General features: G+C 45.0%; 1 protein-coding gene across 3 annotated transcripts in view; it reads left to right on the top strand.

Moving 5' to 3' along the window:
- Window positions 1–19,907, top strand: part of DAAM1 (dishevelled associated activator of morphogenesis 1) — a 212,867-nt gene that overhangs the window by 69,665 nt on the left and 123,295 nt on the right. For all 3 annotated transcript variants that reach the window (XM_072986827.2, XM_020802503.3, XM_078383891.1), the window contains exon 2: window positions 14,951–15,173. In XM_072986827.2, the coding sequence (XP_072842928.2) occupies window positions 14,991–15,173 (183 nt within the window). In that variant the 5' untranslated portion in view covers window positions 14,951–14,990. The remainder of the gene's footprint in view (window positions 1–14,950; window positions 15,174–19,907) is intronic.

Here is a 19,907-nt window from a genome sequence, read left to right as displayed (position 1 = left end):
ATTCCAGTCGGGCTTCAGGCCGCGCCACGGCACAGAAACGGCTTTGGTCGCCCTGTGTGATGACCTACTGAGGGAGGCCGACAGGGGTAAAGTGTCCCTGTTGGTCCTCCTCGACATCTCAGCGGCCTTTGATACCATTGACCACGGTATCCTCCTGGGGAGGCTCTCCGAGTTGGGAATAGGTGGCCTGGCATTGTCCTGGCTCCGTTCCTTCTTGGAGGACCGTCCCCAGAGAGTCCAGCTTGGGGAGAGGGTCTCGGCCCCGTGGAGCCTCAATTGTGGGGTTCCACAGGGGTCGATTATCTCCCCAATGCTATTTAACATCTATATGAGGCCGCTGGGTGGGGTCATCAGGGGGTGTGGAGCCTCGTGCCACCAGTATGCGGACGACACGCAGCTCTACATCTCCTTTTTGCCAACCGCAGGAGAAGCCGTCCTGTGCCTCCAGCGCTGCCTGGGGACTATACTGGAATGGATGCAGGAGAACGGGCTCAGGCTGAACCCGGACAAGACGGAAGTGCTGAGGGTGGGCCCCCCCACAGTCGGGGATTTGGGTAACTCCCTCTCTTTTGGGGGGGTGACTCTCCCTGCTAGGGATGGGGTACGCAGCTTGGGGATCCACCTGGACCCGGTGCTCTCCATGGAGTCACAGGTGGCATCGGTGGTCCGCACCGCCTTTTTTCACCTTAGGCGGATAGCCCAGCTGCGGCCCTACCTGGAAGTGGGGGCGCTCACCACCTTAGTACATGCGCTCGTAATCTCAAGATTAGACCACTGTAATGCGCTCTACGTGGGGCTTCCTTTGAGGCTGCTGCGGAAATTACAGGTGGTGCAGAATGCGGCGGCCAGATTACTTAGTGGAGTGAAAAAATTCCAACATATTTCGCCCACTCTGGCCGCATTGCATTGGCTGCCCATCAGGTTCCGCATCGACTTCAAAGTGCTAATGCTTACGTATAAAGCCCTAAACGGTTTAGGGCCTCGATACTTGGCGGAACGCCTACTCCCACCAAGTTCTACCCGGGTCACACGGGCGAGCCAGGAGGTGAGGCTGAGGAGCCTAACCCCGAGGGAGGCCCGGAAAGAGAAAACAAGAAATAGGGCCTTCTCGGCGGTGGCTCCTCGCCTGTGGAATAACTTACCTCCTGACATTCGCGGAGCTCCCTCGCTGGGCACTTTCAAGAATCTATTAAAGACCTGGATGTTTCGGCAGGCCTTCTCATAAAACTATTTTTTGATTTTCTTATCTCTTTACTGTTTTTTTTTTCTTTTACCTGTTTTTGTATTGGTTGTTTATTTTTATTGTATTTTAACGTTGTTGTAAGCCGCCTAGAGTAGTCCTCGCGACTAGATAGGCGGGATATAAATAAAATAAATAAATAAATAAATAATAAATAAGACTTTTCTAATCCAGAATTAAGAAATCTAAGTTGGGTTTAGCAAATGTAGGGGGAAAGGGATCAAAGTGCTGCAGGATCGCTTTGATCCCTGCTTTCCCCTCCACTTGTTTTTGTTCTCTCCTCAGCTTACTTCCGTGTATAAGACGACCCTCAATTTCTAGTTTAAAGATTTTAGACAAAAGTATAGTCTTATACATGGAAGAATACGGTAAGTGGTTTGATTCAGACAAGAGAATTGCCACAGTGGTATGTTTGCCTGCCTCCCTGGTCTCCTGGCCAGTTCGTGCACAAACTCTCACACTTTCCTCTTTGTCTGAAATGAATGTGCAGGCTTTCTCTTCCAGTGGGAATGGAAACCCAGGTTGAGCACTCATTATTAGGGATGTTTGTACATTGTCTTGGGACTGACAGCTCCTGGAATTCCACAGAAAACAATCCCACTGGCCATGCTACCGAGGGCATTCTGGGGACTGTAGTTCAAAGACATAAGGAGGCAGAACTTTAGTGGGCACCTTCCTGGATGTGTCGCAATGACCAGATAGGTGGGGTATAAATTGAATGAATGAATGAATGAATGAATGAATGAATGAATGAATGAATGAATACATTTCTGCAAGACTTAATGTCATGTCCCATGACACAAATGTAAATTGGTAATAAGATTCTGGCCATTGAAATAAGCCTGTTTTCTTGGATAAACCTCAATATTTTGGTTTGCAGTTTCGTAGTTTCCAAAGGAGTAGCCCAGAGCTAGCTGGATAGCTCAGTGAGTTGGGTGTCTGGCTGCAGAGCAAGAGGTTGGGAGGTCAGTTCCCTACTCTGCACCCTAAAAGGGCCAGCCTGTGTGGCCTTGGGCAAGCTGTACAGTCCCAGAAGCTCCAGCAGAAGAAGAGAATGGTAGACCACTTCTGGATACTCATTACCTAGAAAACCTTGGCTTGACTTCACACTGTTGTTGTTACAATACCCGTCAGCTCCGGGTTACTTCATTCTCAAAGGAGCAGCCGTGTTAGTCTATACAAGCATATCGGACCCCAAGACACACGTACAGAGAGAGGGGGAGCTCAAGAATCATAGCTAAGCTCAGAGGAGGCAACTGACAGATGAGGTCCTAGAGCACGGAGCTCAGAGAATCGTGGGTCTTTATTTCTGTGAGCCCTGTCTCCACTCCCGCATTGACTATGCAGCTGCCAATTGACATCCAATCAGGGACATATACCGCCTAGAGTGGTTGTACTGTATTGAATAAATAGAATAAAATAAAATAAAATAAATATTTTCTAGAGGTTTCCTAGATTGGCTCGCTGTGGAAAACCTTAGTATCTGACATTCTTAATGGCATCAGATTTAACATTTTGGTGTTTCTGCTGCCTCCCTACAAACTCAGCAGAGATGTACCCTGGCTTCTGTTTTTCTTAGCAAGAACTCCGCTTGAGATTATTTTTTTAAAAAAGGTTGGGGTAGTGTCAAACGCTACAAGAAGCCAAAAATACTTTTTCTGCTCTCCTCTCTCTCTCTCGCTCCCCCTCCTGAGAAGTTTTGTTCAGTCACCTTGTCTGTTATGGAGACTTAATAAAAAAGGGCTCAGCCCCACCAGTGCGCTGACTTTGATCTAAAGATAGGCCTCAAAAAGTCAAACACATCATTAGCAGCTCAGGGAGGCCCTTCCTTGTAAACAACTCATTGGTGACTCAGAATAAAATGCTGAAAAGCTGCCACCTTGTTCTCTCAGGGTTGACACAAGGAGAGGGTTTCCACCCCTCCCAAAGGATGCTGACACAGAATAACATCCTGGCTTCGTACCGTGCGTTAGGAAACATTTTTGGATCTCATAAGCATTCCCCCCCCCTTGTTTACAGTAACTTCTGATGTTCCCGATTAGAGGCGTTCAAGGTTTGGCATGGATGCTGGCTTGCAGTCGCTTACGAAATCTCATATTTTCTGCAGAGCTTGCTCAGAAGAATGCACATGCCTCAGGACGCTCCTTCTGCCAGGTTTTCTTGTAAGGTCAGAACAGGGTTGTTTGATCTGCATGATTAGGGCTGGGAAGGAGGATTGCTGAATGGTGATAAAACTGGCTAAACTTTAGATGCATGGAGCAGTGACGAAATGAATGCAGTCAAGTGTAGGTAGGTCTCTGCATATGAACTTTAAATTTTGTGGTAATGGTGTGTTAACAGTACAGTGGTGCCTTGCTTAACGATTGCCTCGCTTAATGAGGAAATCGCTGTACGATTAGGTTTTTGCGATCGCAAAATGATGGTTTAAATTGGGTTTTTTTTGGGTTAACGATGATCGGTTCCCTGCTGATCGTCGGGTTTCAAAATGGCCACTGGCTGAAGAAAATGGCCCTCCGCTGTTTTCTAGGATGGATTCCTCGCTTTACAGGCACCAAAAATGGCCGCCGTATGGAGGATCTTCGCTGGACGAGCAGGTATTCAGCCCATTGGAACGCATTGAACAGTTTTTTTATTTCGTTTGACGATGTTTTCGCTCTACAGCGATTTCGCTGGAACAAATTAACATCATCAAGCAAGGCACCACTGTATTTCGAAGAGCATAGAGTTATAGTCTCAAGTTTAGGGAAGGATGAAGTGTAGTGGATAGACTGTTGGCCTGGGATTCAGAAAGCTTGGGTCCAAATTCCTGCAGGGTTGTGGCAATTAAGGATGGGATGGCAAACAACTGCTTGAAGATCTTGCATACATTGGAAACCTTGTTATAGTCACCAGGAGTTGGAAGCAACTTCATGGCAAGAACAGTAAGGGGGAATCCGTGAGAATGGCCCAAGTCTCATCAAATTGGGAGATCTTAAGGGAAGTAGATAGCAGTAGGGTTTGGGCAGCAAAGCCCATAGACTGTGGGGTCTAAGTCAACAGAGAAGACTAAAATCCCACCAGAGGAGGGGAAGGATCTGTTCTTGATCATCCCAGCATGCAGGGCACATAATAATGGACTCTAGCTACAGGAAGCCAGATTTAGACTGAATATCAGGGGGAAAAAACTTCTTAACTGTTAGAACAGTACAACAATGGAACTAATGACCTCAGGAGGTGATGAGTGCTCCAACATTGGAGGCATTCAAGAGAAACCTAGACAACCACCTGGCAGATATCCTTTGATTGTATACATGGAGCAGGAGGTTGAACTTGATGGCCTTAGAGGCCCCTTCCAACTCCATTATTCTATGAAATTCTCAGCTTGTGTTATCTCTCTTGCACCTGTGTAACAAGAATGCTAACTGCCCCCATCCTTCTGTAATGGTATCAAAACAGCTTGAACCGCTCTCGTGTGGATTCAACCATTGTATTTTTAAGGGCAAGGCGAGGGACTATGAACCAGATAGAAACGAGCCATCAAAGTGGAGCCAGTACATCCTCGTTGTGTTGTGCTTGCTTGTGAAGTTGCTTGACGGCTTGGTCCCTCCATATCCTCGTAGGATCAAAGGCTGTGCTGTGTTAGAAGACGTTCTTCGCCATGGCTGCTATCTTTGTCTGGCAGACCAGGTGTAGGAAGAGAAACGGATGTTTGAGACAAGCTGTTCCATTCTTTACCAAAATCTCAGAGGCTTCTTTATGAGTGATGCTCAAACAGCAACGTGGATGCTGTTGTTGGGAGATATTTAATCCCCCGCCCCCCCCCGTTGCATCCATCATCTGTGAATTTGGCTTAGCAGTTTATCCCCTACTGGATAGTTAACAAGTGATACTTGCAGTAGATGTGTTGTGTATAGGCCTACTTTCAGAAGGAAGAAGAGGAGGAAAGAGGACATGGCTGCCAAAAAAGGACTCTCCAAGACTATGAGAAGTGCTCTTTGGCCTTTGGATTTGAGCCACTTCAATTAGGGGAAGTAGTCACACTGGGAATAAGCCTTTTGCTTTGGCTGGCAGTGTTAAACATCTCAGAGCTGGCAGGAGGAGCGCCTAGAGTGAGGATTGGACAGACCAAAGAGGCCCTTTGCTGGATCAGGCCAAGAATTCCTCTAGTTCAACATTTTGGCTCAAGGAAGGAGCCATTCAGCTGCCTCTAAAAAGCTGAGTTGTTGTTGTTTAGTCGTTAAGTCGTGTCCGACTCTTCGTGACCCCATGGACCAGAGCACGCCAGGCCCTCCTGTCTTCCACTGCCTCCCAGAGTTTGGTCAAAGTCATGTTGGTCGCTTCGATGACCCTGTCCAAGTATCTTGTCCTCTGTTGTCCCCTTCTCCTCTTGCCTTCAGACTTTCCCAACATCAAGGTCTTTTCCAGGGAGTCTTTTCTTCTCATGAGATGGCCAAAGAATTGGAGCCTCAGCTTCAGGATCTGTCCTTCCAGTGAGCACCCAGGGTTGATTTCCTTCAGAATGGATAGGTTTGATCTCCTTGCAGTCCAGAGGACTTTCAAGAGCTGAGTAGTCAGGCATAATGTAACAACCGTTGGCTTAGGGATTCTGAGGGTTGTAGTCCAAGAAAGTAACGTCTCTAGACTCTGATCCAGAGGCCAGTTGACTACCTACTGTATGTGCATTCAAGGCCCTGTTATGATGTGTTAAACAGAAAGGGCTGGAGCTGACTTTGTTGTCCATGAAGTTTCTCTAGATTGTTTTTTGGAATTGAGGACGGTTGTGCCCATTTCCTCCTTTGTAAAATGAGATAAATGGTTGAAAGAATTTGAGTGGGGGCTGAAAATCACTAAAGAAGACAAGAATCCTCTCAGTAGAAAGGAGGGGATGTATTAGACAATAATAAAGCTCTATTAGGCCTTACATTTTTTGTTAAAAGCCTAATTCCCATGCTTTTTAATAGCAGTCTGATAAGCACTGAAAATTATTACAATCTGTTTTGCTGCATGTGTGCACAGGGCTGCTTTTTAGCTTTCTTTAGCTCATAGAGGTTGTCTTCTTAATTACTCTGGGCATGCACACATCCTGTCCCTGATTTATCAAATCCAAAGCGGCATTTGCTGGACGTTCCATTTCGTTGCTCACTGTTTCATTGTTAATCCTTCTGGGTGCAACAAATTGGAAGACTCCCCAGCAAAAGAATGCAGGCTTCCCCCGTCTTAAGCCTCTTATCTGGCAGCTGAATCAGAATTTTCAAATTGCTCAGTACCAAATCTTTCGGTGGACACGGATGCAAAGCCATCATCTTGTGCGGTTGCTATAGTAACCAACCGCAGTGCTGTCCGGAACCAAGTCGGCTGGGTAACTGCCAGCCACATTTTTTGAATTTTTGGATTATAACAGGTTTGTTATTGTTTTGAAGCTCTCCAGCTGTATTGATTTGATCAAATAACTCAGAACAGTGTCCAGTTCATCAGAGGCCACTGTATGTTTTAAAACGCTGCAGGATTGTATCATTATAGAGAAATGACTGAGATCTCTCAAAGAACAAATACGAGTATCTTTGTGGAAAATCCATATTACTGTGTTAGGGAGGAATGGTGTACAGATGATGACTATGTTTGAATGAAACAGTGAGCTGAAATTGTGAAGAATTGTGACTTTCCTTGCGTAGGAACCAGTCACATTTACTGTCTCCTTCTGCTGGTGTAACCACCTAAATCAGGATGAGTGGCTTCCAGTGGTCTAGAGACTATATACAGCCTTGTCTGTACTTTGGAGATCCTGTTGTTGTTATGTACCATCAGATCTCCAAGTCATGATCAACATATGAATTAGTGACCTGTTCTATTATTAACAGCCATTCTTCTGCAAACTCAAAGTTGTGGCTTCTTTTATTGAGTCAATCCATCTCCTACTTGATCGTCCTCTTTTCCTGTTGCCTTCAGCTTTTCCTGACATTACTGTCTTTTGTGGGGAATCCTGTCTTTTCATGATATGCCCAACATACAACTTTCTCAGCTTCATCATTTATTTATTTTTTTGCTTCTAGAGAGAATTCAGACTTGATTTGATCAAATACCTACTTGTCTTTTTTTACAGTTGATGGTATTGTGTGAGTAAATGTGAAACGCCTCTGAGCTCAAGAAGACCAGGGATTACCTTGAAGTTTTGAAGCTGATTTGGGCTTTCCTGGTGGCCCAGACTTGTATATTCCCAGAATGCTCGTGTTTAACTGGAGAGTTGCAAGCAACATGCCCATGAGGTAGTGCAAGACTAGAAGGTCTTTTTGGTTCTTCTGCAAAATCGGTGTGTGTGCCTCTTTTCAGATTTTAGCTTTGGCCTCCGGCTTCAACCTTCCTTGGAACCCTCTGTTTTTCAGAACTTGAATTCTGTCATAAGAGACATTGACTAGTTTTAGCGTCAGACTCTGGAGAATTGTGTGTTTGTTTGTCAGAAGAAAAAGTTCTTGCTTAGCCAGCCCTCTGAGTTTGGGAACTCTTGTATCCCAGCATCTATTTAAAATGGATTGATCCGTGGTGTCTGGCTCGTACATGTTTCTGACAACTTATTGAACTGTGTTCCATTGACTTGGCTTTCAGTGCTTGGCCTGACCTTGTGGTTTGTACATCCATGCAGTGTCCTTAACTTCCTGCTTCTGGCCCCGGGGTGGTGTCTGCTTTAACCAGCCCACCCTTTTATCTCTGACGGTACCAGATGCTGCAATCCTTTCTCTGCTTCCACTCCCAATCTGATATTGTGATGCTGCTAGGATCATTCAGGTTTTACCACTTTCCTGAAGCCAATCCACTGATGTGTGATGTCTCAGAAAGCAAAACACTAAAATGGGATTCCCACTTAGCTGTAACAGCGGTGTGTGTTCAAACTTTTAGGATGCTCTTGGTATGAATGATGAATCGCGTTTATAACTGCGGGGTGGACGTGTAATGGAACAGTCCTGGTCTGCTATCTTGGAAAAATATTATTTTGTTGTAGTAAAATGGCTGTGGGTGTTTTAAAGTCAGATCCCCTGCCTTCTGGGAAATTTAAAAAAAGACAGTATTTAGAGCTAAAACGGTAAGTATACAAATACTAAAAACGATCAAACAAATATAACTGTTAAGATATGGTAAACAAAAGCAACACCAAAACGCATTCAAAGCAGTAAAATACAACCATCCATTTAAAAAAAACCCACTCAGGCAGCCAGCCACTAAGAGAAAGCTTGCCTGAAAAGAAAGGTCTTTGTCTGCTTGTGGAAGGACAGCAAAGACGGGCCGAGGCTGGGCTCTAGTGGGAGGAAGTTCCAAAGTCTGGGGGCAGCCACAGAGAAGGCCTTCTTCTATCTCCCCACCAAATGCAGGCCTCGAGATAGCTTGGTTCTAAGCCCTATACGGGTTCATAGCGTAAAACCAGCTCTTTGAATTGTGGCTGGAAATGGATCGTCAGCCATTGTAGCTGCTATAAATAGAGGTTGGGGTATGTGATCAGCCCCAGGTAGCAATTTGGACCCCTTTTTAGGAGGCAGCCCCACATGGAGTGTGCTGCAGTAATCCAGCCAAGATGTAACTAAGGCATGTGTCACGGTGGCTGGATCAGACCTCCCCAGGAAGGGCACTGCTGGGGCACACTAGTTTCCGCGCTCCTAGACGCTGCCGAAACCTGGGCATCCAGGCTCGGAGATGAATCCAGGAGGACCGCCCAGCTGTACGCTTGTTGTTTTCAGAGGGAGCGTAACCCCATCCAGCACAGCCTTCCTCCCTCCCTGTTCCTTGATCTGCCTTTTGACTGACCAAGGACACCTCTGTCTTGCCTGGATTGAGTTTCAATTATTTTTTTTTCGCCCCCATCAGCTTTGCTGATCAGCTCTGTTTTTAAATCTGACGAAGCCAGACCATCAGGTAGCGCAGAGCAGCGGGAGTAATAATAAAAAGGCAGTGAACTTGAAATGAATGGGAGATGAAAATAAGCAGGTGTTTTTATGAGCGTGAATGAAATAGGAACAAAGTGGGTGAGATTTCACTGAATGGGCTCTTTTTAACAATGAAAGCATGTCTTTTTTTAAAAAAAAACAGCATGTTACTTCTGCTTTAGGGTGGTGTTCACTCACAAACTCCATCGGAGAAGTGCTTGAACAATCCCAGCAGCTGTTGAGCAGCGACAAAGAGACGGAATTTTAATGGATATCCGTCAATAGAATAATCAGTCACAATGACTTCCCGACCCTCCCCTGATTTGTTGTTTCTCCAAGCGTTCCTTTCTTGCTGCTTATTCTTTCTTTCATTCTTTCGCTTAAGGACACCTGTTTGTGGAGTTCTTCCCGAAAAGCAGCCTGGCTGCTAAAGATTGCACATTTTTAGGGGGGAGGAAATGGATATAGTTTTCCCTCCTTCCCCCCTTTGAAAGAAAACAGTGTGGCTGAGATTCAGCTTTGACCGGAGAAGTTCTCAGCTTGTCTCTCTGCCATGGTGGCTGAAGACCAGAAGGACTTTTCTCTGACTTTAGAGGGAACACAAGACCGAACGCCAGTCCGAGATTAATGGGGGTGGAGAGGGTGCCCTACGGGAGGAGAACTAACGCTTTCATAGGCTTCCCAGAGATATCTGGGCCAGTGAGGAAAACAGAATGCTGGACAAGCTAATGCAAGAGGACTCTTTTTGCATGGCAAACTCATCCTTCCCGTAGAAAAGGAAAAGGAGATATTTATTTTTTTATTTATTTTTATTTAATTAGCTTTTTATAGGGGTGTTGCAAAGCATTACAAGACAATGCAGATGAGGGCTACAATCCCTCAACGCCACTTCCGGCATCGTTGGGTGTGTGCGCGCACCTGTCTCTCTACCCAACATGCATGCAATATTATATATTCATCTCCCTCCACAGGCAGGTCCCTCCAGCTTTGGGGGCAACACAAGGAGGGACATAAGAACAGACATTTGAAAAGTTACTCTTTTGGGGAATTCAGTTTCGAGGCTCCCACAAGCAGCACATCCTCTACCATGTAGGGCGTCACAAAGAATCTCTGAGGGAAGCAGACAGAATGTCTTCCCCACTTCCCCCCTCCAAGAATTAGGCAGCCTCCTTGATTTGTAGGCACACTGCCTGGAGGATGATGGGAGCCGTGGTCCCATGAAGTAGCTGTGAAGGATTGCAGATGGCCCATCCTGACGTATGCAAGGCTTTTGAGAAACTCTTAAGTGTGGCCTCTGTGGATGGCTGGTAATGTGGTTCCAGTCTCAAAATATAAGCATGAAAGAACAACTGGGTTGCAAGGGTATAAAGCCCAGTGCCGCCTTCGCTGTTGATAAAATAACTTGTGTAAGTGCTCTGTATGTTCTCCATTGTGTGTCAGTTCAGTTACTAGTGTGATGGACCATATCTTTAGCATGCCTGTGAGAATCTGTGTCAACACGCTTAGAGTTTTCAGACATGGCAAGATGGGCGTCATATATATTGGGGATCTGTGATAGATTGTATGTTGTAAGCCGCCTAGAGTGGTCACAATTGACTAGATAGGCAGGATATAAATAAATAAATAAATAAATAAATAAATAAATAAATAAATAAATAAATAAATAAATAAATAAATAAATAAATAAATAAATAAATAAATAAATAAATAAATAAATCTATTCCAAGTTTTGGTTTGAGCAGTTCTGTGGGGCCTAATGTTTTCTGTATAAACATCAGTCCCGAAATATTATTGAGAACATTCCTATGTTGAAGGTTTTGTGTGTTGTTGTTTTTTTGTATTTTTCTGTGGGGAGGGCATTACTTCCAAAGTTTCTCATGGAACATTGGGAGAGAATTCTGCAGATAGATGTTGGTAGGCACAAAATTCTGCCTTTTTCTGTGAGGGATGGCATTACTTCCGAACACAGGTGAGCCTGTGAAAGGACATGAGTACAGTAGTTGCCTTCAGGTCGATACTCCAGTATGCTTGATATTGATCAACATACCACCTCTGACACTGGAGGTTTCCATAGATATAACTTTGCAGTTATATATGCCTCCATCTTGATGTGGAACTGTTGATGCTGTATCTTGCAGAAGTTTGTCTGGTTTCATTTAGAAGAAACCCACCTTGGTAGTTGCTATCACATACATTTCTCTCTTGATTTGCACGGGTCTGAGCAATACGGTTTTTGTTATATACAGATTTGGTTATATACAGCCACTCAAAATGCCATGAGTTCAATACCAAAGACGCCAAAGTGGTCTAAAGGTAAAGGTTCCCTTTGACATTTAGTCCAGTGGTATCCGGCTCTAGGGGGCGGTGCTCATCCCCGTCTCCAAGCCATAGAGCCAGCGTTTTTCCGTAGACAGTTTCCGTGGTCACGTGACCAGCGTGACTAGACACAGAATGTCGTTACCTTCCCACCAAGGTGGTACCTATTTATCTTCTCGCATTTTTACACACTTTCAAAAGGCTAGGTTGGCAGGAGCTGAGACAAAGCGACAAGAGCTCCCTCCGTCGCGTGGATTCAATCCTACGACTGCTGGTCTTCGGACCTTGCAGCACAGAGGCTTCTGCGGTTTAACCCACAGTGCCACCACGTCCCACCCAAAGTGGTCTACTTGCCTATACATACAACGTCTCTTGTTCAGCCTCTAGATCAAGAACTCATAAAGACCTTTAAGACTCATTACACACAATACTGTGTGGAAAGGATTGTCAGTACTATGGAAGAAAATCCTGATAGAGAGAACTGTTCTCTGTGTTTGTGTGTGTGTGTGAGAGAGAATCAGCTGTTTGTGCTTTGTAATTATGATTTGGAGACATAAGAGTTATGCACAGATTTTGAACTACACAGGGGCCTGGGTTCCCTGACCCCCACTAATGCTGTTCAAGGGAGAAGTATATTGTGCTGACAAATTTCATTTTTTAACCTATGCATGCTTCATAAAATTGTATTCCAATTTGTTGGTTCCGAATCCAGGGCCTGGAAAATGTATTCCTATCCAGTGGTGCCTCGCTTTACGATTGCCCCGCATTACGAAAAATCCGCTTTATGACGATCTTTTTGCGATCGCAATTGTGATCGCAAAATGATGGTCTAAATGGGGGAATTTCACTTTGCAATGATCGTTTCCCTGCTTCGGGAACTGATTCTTCGCAAAACGACGTTTTTGTAACAGCTGATCGGCAGTTTCAAAATGGCTGCCGGTTAATTAAAATGGCTCCCCGCTGTGTTTAGGGATGGATTCCTCGCTATACAGGCAGCGAAAATGGCCGCCGTATGGAGGATCTTTGCTGGACAGTGAGTTTTTACCCCATTGGAACGCATTGAACGGGTTTCAATGAGTTTCAATGGGGTTTTCATTTTCGCTTTATGATGTTTTCACTTAACAGCGATTTTCCTGGAACGGATTATCGCCGTTAAGCGAGGCACCACTGTATTTATTCAAATTCTCTTGCTGCTGGTTGGAGGTAGGACAAGGCCATACAGTCATTGTAGCAAGACATTCAAACTCTGTCTATCTCCCAGTTTCTGTTGTTCTCTGGCCTGTTCCTATGTTTTCAGATACAAATCTGTTGGCATTAGGAGGCTGAGCTTTTCAGTGTATTTTTTAAAATAGATTCGCTCTGTTAAACTCAATGTTCTTGCATTATTGTGTGTCCCCCCCCCCCACTACTGCCCCACAGTTTCTGCTGCCTTTAATGATTGAGCAAACAGGGAGTGGTGTATATAGGGAAAAGGAGCTTGCTGAAAAGTAACTACCACTTTGTGGTTTTCTTGAATCAACCATGAAGACCAGCTGGCAGAAGAACTAAGAGGAGGAGGAGCCAATGAAGGCAATGCCGTCCTTTTTAACTCAACGTTTTTTTTTGCTTCCATGAGGGAGAAAGTTCCTTGGAAGCAAAAAGGGCATTTCAAAAAGTCATAGAAGACACTGTGGTTTTTAGAACGTGTTAACAGGGAGACAACTAGCAGGGCTAATATGCCAGCAACGTCCCCTGCTCACTTTCCAGACAGCTTGTAATAAATTAAAGATATGCTGGTTGGAATACAGTGGCGCCTTGCTTAACGGGCGCACCAGTTAACGACGAATCCGCATAGCGGCACGTTTTTGCGATCGCTAATGCGATCGCATTGCGATGTTTAGATAGGCTAAACATCGCAATGCAAAGATCGGTAAGCGAAATGTTTACCGATCTTCGCATTGTGATGTTTAGAAAACAGCTGATTGGCGGTTCCAAAATGGCCGCCGGATCAGCAAAATGGCCGCCCGCAGCGTTTTCGCGCCCTGCCCTCGCTTACCAGGCAGCGAAAATAGCGTTTCCAAATTCTGATTACATGGGTCCACTCTTGGACTATCATTGCAATGTCATGTAAATAAGGTGGACATGTATCCATTTTCAGGGAAGACAGTATTCCATTTGAAGACCTGTAGGAAAACAATCCTCATTTTGAATATATCATCTGTTGAGAAGTCTGTGTGGTCCAAATCTCATTTAAAGCAAAAATAATAATAATAAGAATGACCAAATGGAGCCTATCGTACTCTGAGCGCATCATGAGAAGTCCCTGGGAAAACCAATCAATAAATAACAATAACATTTATTCTCAGTGCAAAAAGCACACTATTTCCAGCCATTAATGGAGTTAGTCTTTGTCTTTCTTTATCTTTACACGCAACAAGACTGCTGTGATTTATTATGCCTTTAAAAGCCACCATAAGTGATAAATATAATAGTAGAAGGACTTAAAGTTATAAATGCCCTTCCCGGGAGGTGGGGGGAATGGCTTTTTTGTTTCTGTTGCAGTGAGATTTGAGCTGTTCGATAGACTTGGTGGGATGTTGTTCAAAAACACCAGGCAGAGTCAATCAAAATTATAAAAAAACATTGACTTTTTACATATATAACAGATACAAGTTTTAACCAAAACCTAACTATCTGTTAAATATCGTTGTAGTACTGTATGTACATATGCTGTTCCTAATAATGCCCTTTTTTTGTAGCTCTGATGATGTTCGTTCCAACATCTGCAACAGCTAAAAATACTGTGTGAAATTCCTTGATATTCTTCTCAAAGCCCAGGTGACGATGGGGCCAACGGTGATATGTTTCAGTGGTCCCCATCGTCATCAGGGCTTTGGGAACAATATCAAGAACTTTCACACCGTATTTATAGCAGTTGGAAATTTCAGAAATAACATCAAGAGCTACAAAACAACAACAACAATACAGTGGTGCATCGCTTAACGAGTGACGAAATCGCATAGCGATCCCTTTTTTGGGATCACTAATGCGATCGCTGAACGAGCTTTAGATAGGGCGAAACTCACTTTGTGAAGATTGGTAAGCGTTTCGCTTACCGATCTTCGCAAAACGAAGCCCCGACGATCAGCTGTTCGGCGGACAAAACGGCCGCCGGAAGCCCCAAAATGGCCACGCGCAGCGTTTTCGCGCCCTCCCCTCGCTTAACAAGGGTGCGAAAATGGCTGCCGGCCATAGGAAACTTCGCTGAACGGTGAGTAAAGGAGCCTTTATGTTCCAATGGCTTTCCCTGTCCCGTTCAGCGATGTTTCGCTATAGCGAAGGTTAATCCGGAACGGATTAACCTCGCTATGCGAGGCACCACTGTATTATAATTATTATTGTTAAAAATATTTTTATCCTGCCTTTCTCCTTAACAGGATCGAACCTATACCACACTCTATATTTGTAGTCCTGTTGGTATGCAAATAGGAGGCAAATTTTTAATCCGTACCCCTTGTTCTTTCAGAATTTAGCATCCAGAAAGGAAAACCTTAAGGGTTTCAGCCATGGCCCCAAGAAAAAGGAGCGGGCGAGGGATTTCGTTCATCTTCTGTTGCTTCCGAAGTAATGAGCACCCGGAGATCACGTATCGGTTGCGGAATGACAGCAGCTTTGCCCTACAAACCATGGAGCCGTCTCTGCCGATGCCGCTGGTGGAAGAGTTGGATGTTATGTTCAGTGAACTTGTGGTGAGTGGTTGGCTGTGTACTGTGTTGGTTTGTTCTCTGTACTCTTGAGTTGGTTTCTGACCCCAGAAAGTCAATCCGCCTTGGCAGAACTGCGTTTGAAAATCTGAAAGGAAAAAATGGGCCAGAATTGCAGTATTTTGATTTTATTTTGGTTCAGTGAAAGGAGCCAAATGGATACCTGTGCGTGTTCAGTGACAGCACAGCAACTGTCAACCCAAATCCAGCTCAGTACAGTGGTGCTTCGTAAGACAATTTTAATTCGTTCCACAAAAATCGTCGTCTTGTGAAAAAATCGTCTTGAGAGATTCCCTATGCATTGATCTAAAAAAAAAAAAGTCTTGCAAAGCATCAGTCTAAAAAAAAAGTCTTGCGAAGCATCAGTCTCAAAAAAAAAAGTCTTGCAAAGCACGGTCATAGAAAAAAAACGTCTTGCGAGGCACCATAGTGATCACAAAAAACAATCATCTTGCGGGTTTTTCGTCCTGCGAGGCACCACTGTATTACATTATAATGACAATTTAACATTTGGGAGCCTTTGTTAAATGCACTCCCCTCCACACTTGACAAGACAGTTTCAACATGTTGAAACGGAAAGCTGGGAAGTCATAAAAATGAGCAGAATAATGTCGGTGGACACACCAGGGGATGAAAATGGCTGGACCAGCAAGCCTCCTTAATGATGAAAAAGCACAACCAATTCTGTTTTTAAGACACAAATATGTATAATTATCTATAAGAGACAAATCTGTGGTTTTCTTGCTCTCTCTCTCTCTCTCTCAGTATCATTTTTCGGACAGATGCAGATGTTGTCTTATGACACCTACCTATTTTTCATTTGTTGCACTGTGTGTTCAGACAGGGTTGAATGTTGTCTTTCAGCATTAGTTTAAGGGCTTGGTGAGTATCACACAGCTGCTGTGTAATCTTGTCATGCGACATTTGGAACAGGGTCAGAAAAAGAAGCAAAAGAGCTATTAGGAAAGTTTTGCTTAAATTAAAGTGTGATGGCACCTTCTGCAATTCTTGGCATTGTGCAACTTCTTGGCACCTGGGATGGGTATTTTTCTGTAAGAAGAGATTTAATTGTCTTTCTTGGTTTATGCAGAAATTACTTGAAATATGCCCTGGGGACATAAGAGATTTCACAGACAGAACCTTCCAATAATGGAGATGCAGCTTAAAATGAAACTCTTAAATACTGGCGGAATTTGTTTGTTTTTAATTTCTTTCCTTTTTTTTTTTTTTTTTTTTTTGGAGCACGTTCCATAATCAAGAGTAAGGGGAGGATTTCTATGACGTATCATACTTTCTCTGCAACCGGTACTTGAACACGCAAGCAAAGGCCAATTTGAGAGTGACCATCCCTTCTACACTGAGGACAAATCCAATCTGTCCCCTGTCCAACTCCCTGATTTTGCTGCTTTTGCGATTGCCTCTTTGCCTGGGCCTGCTGTACAAGTGTCTCTTCAAATTGGGAGAAGCCGTGATGCATCGCCTCCCTCCAGGCTGAACACTCGGATGTCAAGGTTTCCCATCTGTTGAGGTCCATTTCCAAGGCTTTCCTAAGGCTATATATAAATTTGATATATAAAATCAGTGATTTACTATTGTACCCAAAGGGTTATTGGAGTGGTACTGAAAGTGTCTTGGACAAAACAGAAGTTGAGTACTAAAGAATATCTGCTATTATTTCCATAGAATCATAGAGTAGTGAAATTAGAAGGGGCCTCGAAGGCCATCCAGTCCAACCCCCTCCTCAGTGCAGGGAATACAAATCAAAGGCTCTCTTGCCAGGTGGTGGTCTAAGTTTCTCTTCAATACTTCCACTTCTTGAGGGCTCTTCATGACAGGACTCTTTTGGAGATCACTCAGATCACGGGGTCATTCAAAACGGGAAAATGACTTGATGGCACCTGACCATCTCAACAACTTTCAGGCCGATGCCGTTTGTGTTCCAGCTTGGCCTCAACTGCTCCTGTTGGTTGGTTGTCTTCTGTCCGCGGAGTCAAACCTCGCATCAGTGGCACTTCTGCTGATGAGGAGGCTTCTTCCCCTTTCACCAAGCATGAATGGCCGTGGACAGCCTGGACATTTCGGAGAGGGCTGGCACTTGTAGCGATGTATGGAAGTGAGAGCTGGACCATAAAGAAGGCTGACCGCTGAAGAATGGATGCTTTTGAATTGTGATGCTGGAGGAGACTCGACTGTGGTGCTGGAGGAAGCTCCCGAGAGTCCCCTGTACTACAAGGATAACAAACCTATCCATTTTGAAGGAAATCAACCCTGAGTGCTCACTGGAAGGACAGATCCCGAAGCTGAGGCTCCAATACTTTGGTCATCTCATGAGAAGAGAAGACTCCCTGGAAAAGACCCTGATGTTGGGAAAGTGTGAAGGCAAGAGGAGAAGGGGACGACAGAGGACGAGATGGTTGGACAGGGTCACCAGAGCGACCAACATGAATTTGACCCAAGTCCGGGAGGCAGTGGAAGACAGGAGGGCCTGACGTGCTCTGGTCCATGGGGCCACAAAGAGTCGGACACAACTAAATGACTAAACAACAACAACAAATGGCACTTGTGGGCCCAGATCCTTCCAGGAGAGCAAGTGCCTTGTCTCCTCCTCATCCGTCCGGGCTTTGTCTCTCCTGGCTGCCGCCACACAAGGAGAAGGGGCTGAGCGGGAAGACGTGTTCACAAAAGGCAGCCGGGCTCCGGCTCTGCTTTTGTTGCCCTGCTGTTCCCAGCTGCTTTGAAATGGGCCCCGGTTGCTGGGGAAACCTGCAGGATTTCCCTGAACGGGGTGGTAGGACATGGCTTGCTGACTTCTACCGTTTCGGCTGTGCCTTTCCTCCTGGATTAACGCCGTCAGAAGACGCTGGGAAAGAATAGGAAAGAGCGATAGGTCAGGTTGGGGGTGGGGTGAAGTGGGTGCTAAGCCGTGGCCATGTGCAGGCATGTGTTCTTTTGGCCATTGGCAAGTGCATACCTCAGTGCTCAGCAGACGGGAGGTTGATTTCTTAAAGGCTTTGCTCAACATACCACCTGACCGTCCGCCTCCCCCCCCCCCCCCAGTCTCCTTGTGTTGCAACTCCATCTGGCTGTTGCTTTCACATGAGGCCACGAAAACCTCTCTTTGGAATCCAAAGAAGCAAGCATGATTTATGTTATGTTAACGTTCGCTCTGGTGGGGTGTTGGAACCAAAGTTTGAAAAAAAAACACGGTCTCTCTGGACATCTTATTGCAGTATCCCCAGCCGGCATGCAGTTGCCATCCAATCCCAGATTGAAACTTACTTATTCTCTGTGTTCCAAAGGAGACAAGGCACGGCTGCGAACAATGCGGATTCGCTCCTCCATTCTGTTTTTGGCGACTGCACGTTTGACTGTTGTTGGAGAGGTCTGAAGCATGGAGACCAGTGCCTGTGCTGGCGGAGAGCTTCTGAGAGTCGGCATTTTTTAAAAAAGTAACTTTTTCCAAAATCTGGTTAGGCTTGGTTTCACTTGATGCTGGGGAAAGCACTGGCTGTCTTCTTCTAGAATGGTAGTAGATGCATCCCCCCCTACATATTTGTCACGAAGACCCACCATATAAAACCGTGGTGGTAGATTTGGTGGCGGATTCCATACCTCTTGATATGGTGAGGTTGGAGTGGAGACAAGGTTGTAATGGTGAAGGTATCTCAGCCAGGCTTGATTTGATCTCAGAACAGCAGTTCCCAGCCTTGGGGCCTTAGATGTTCTTGGACTAAAAATGCCCATAAGCTTTCATCACTACCTATACTGGCCAGAATTTCTGGGAGTTGTAGCCCAAGAATGTCTGGTGACTAGAGATGGGGGTATTCATATTCGTATACAAATACCCCCACACAGGTGGACATAATGAGGGTCCAACCTCCTGGGGGCCGGACTGTCCACTCACCCATCCACTTCTGCTTCCACCTCTGCACTCCCTTGCGATCACTCCGGAACTCGCAGTCAACTAGCCACTCCTGGCAGAAGGAGGGAAGACGAGCCTCCCTGCCAGGCTGACGAGTGGCTCATCGACCACGAGTTCCGGAACGATGGGAAGGGATCGCAGAGGCGGCTGCCGCAGCGGACAGGGGCATCCACCTGTGTGGGGGTATCCGTATATGAATACCTCCATCTCTACTGGTGACCCAAGGTTGGAAACCTCTTGTCTTAGAAGATCAGCTGGGGATGGAAAGGCTGAGTTGGACTCTTCAAGGAGAAGGGGACTTCATACTGAATTCTTATAGTGCTTTGAAAGATGCAGCCTTTTTCTGGAAAGATATTGGGAGAAGCTTTTTGGTTGTTCATGTGATAAGCGAGAGAGAGAAAGCAAGGGATAGACAGAGAACTGAGCACATTTTCAGTTGATAAAAATAATAATATTAAACTCACTTACTTCCCCTTAATACTTTTAATCTATTATACATCATGTTGGAAGTCTACAAAGGAAGATGGGGTGCACATATTTGTCATTATTACTGTATAATCACAGGTGATTTTTGTCTTTTAGATCAGTGGTCCCCAACCTTGGGCCTCCAGATGTTCTTGGACTACAACTCCCAGAAGCCTTCACCACCTCTGCTGGCCAAGATTTCTGGGAGTTTAACTCCAAGAACATCTGGAGGCCCAAGGTTGGGGACCACTGTTTTAGATAGAGGCTAGTTCTTACCTTTTAATAAAATTAAATGTATGTATTTTTTTAATTATTTGTTTAAAGTATTTTTA

The sequence above is a fragment of the Pogona vitticeps genome, chromosome 1 (genome assembly GCF_051106095.1).
Source record: "Pogona vitticeps strain Pit_001003342236 chromosome 1, PviZW2.1, whole genome shotgun sequence".
Lineage (NCBI taxonomy): Eukaryota > Metazoa > Chordata > Lepidosauria > Squamata > Agamidae > Pogona > Pogona vitticeps.
Note: the sequence above shows the minus strand (reverse complement) of the source record. Positions and strands in the feature narration are given on the sequence as shown.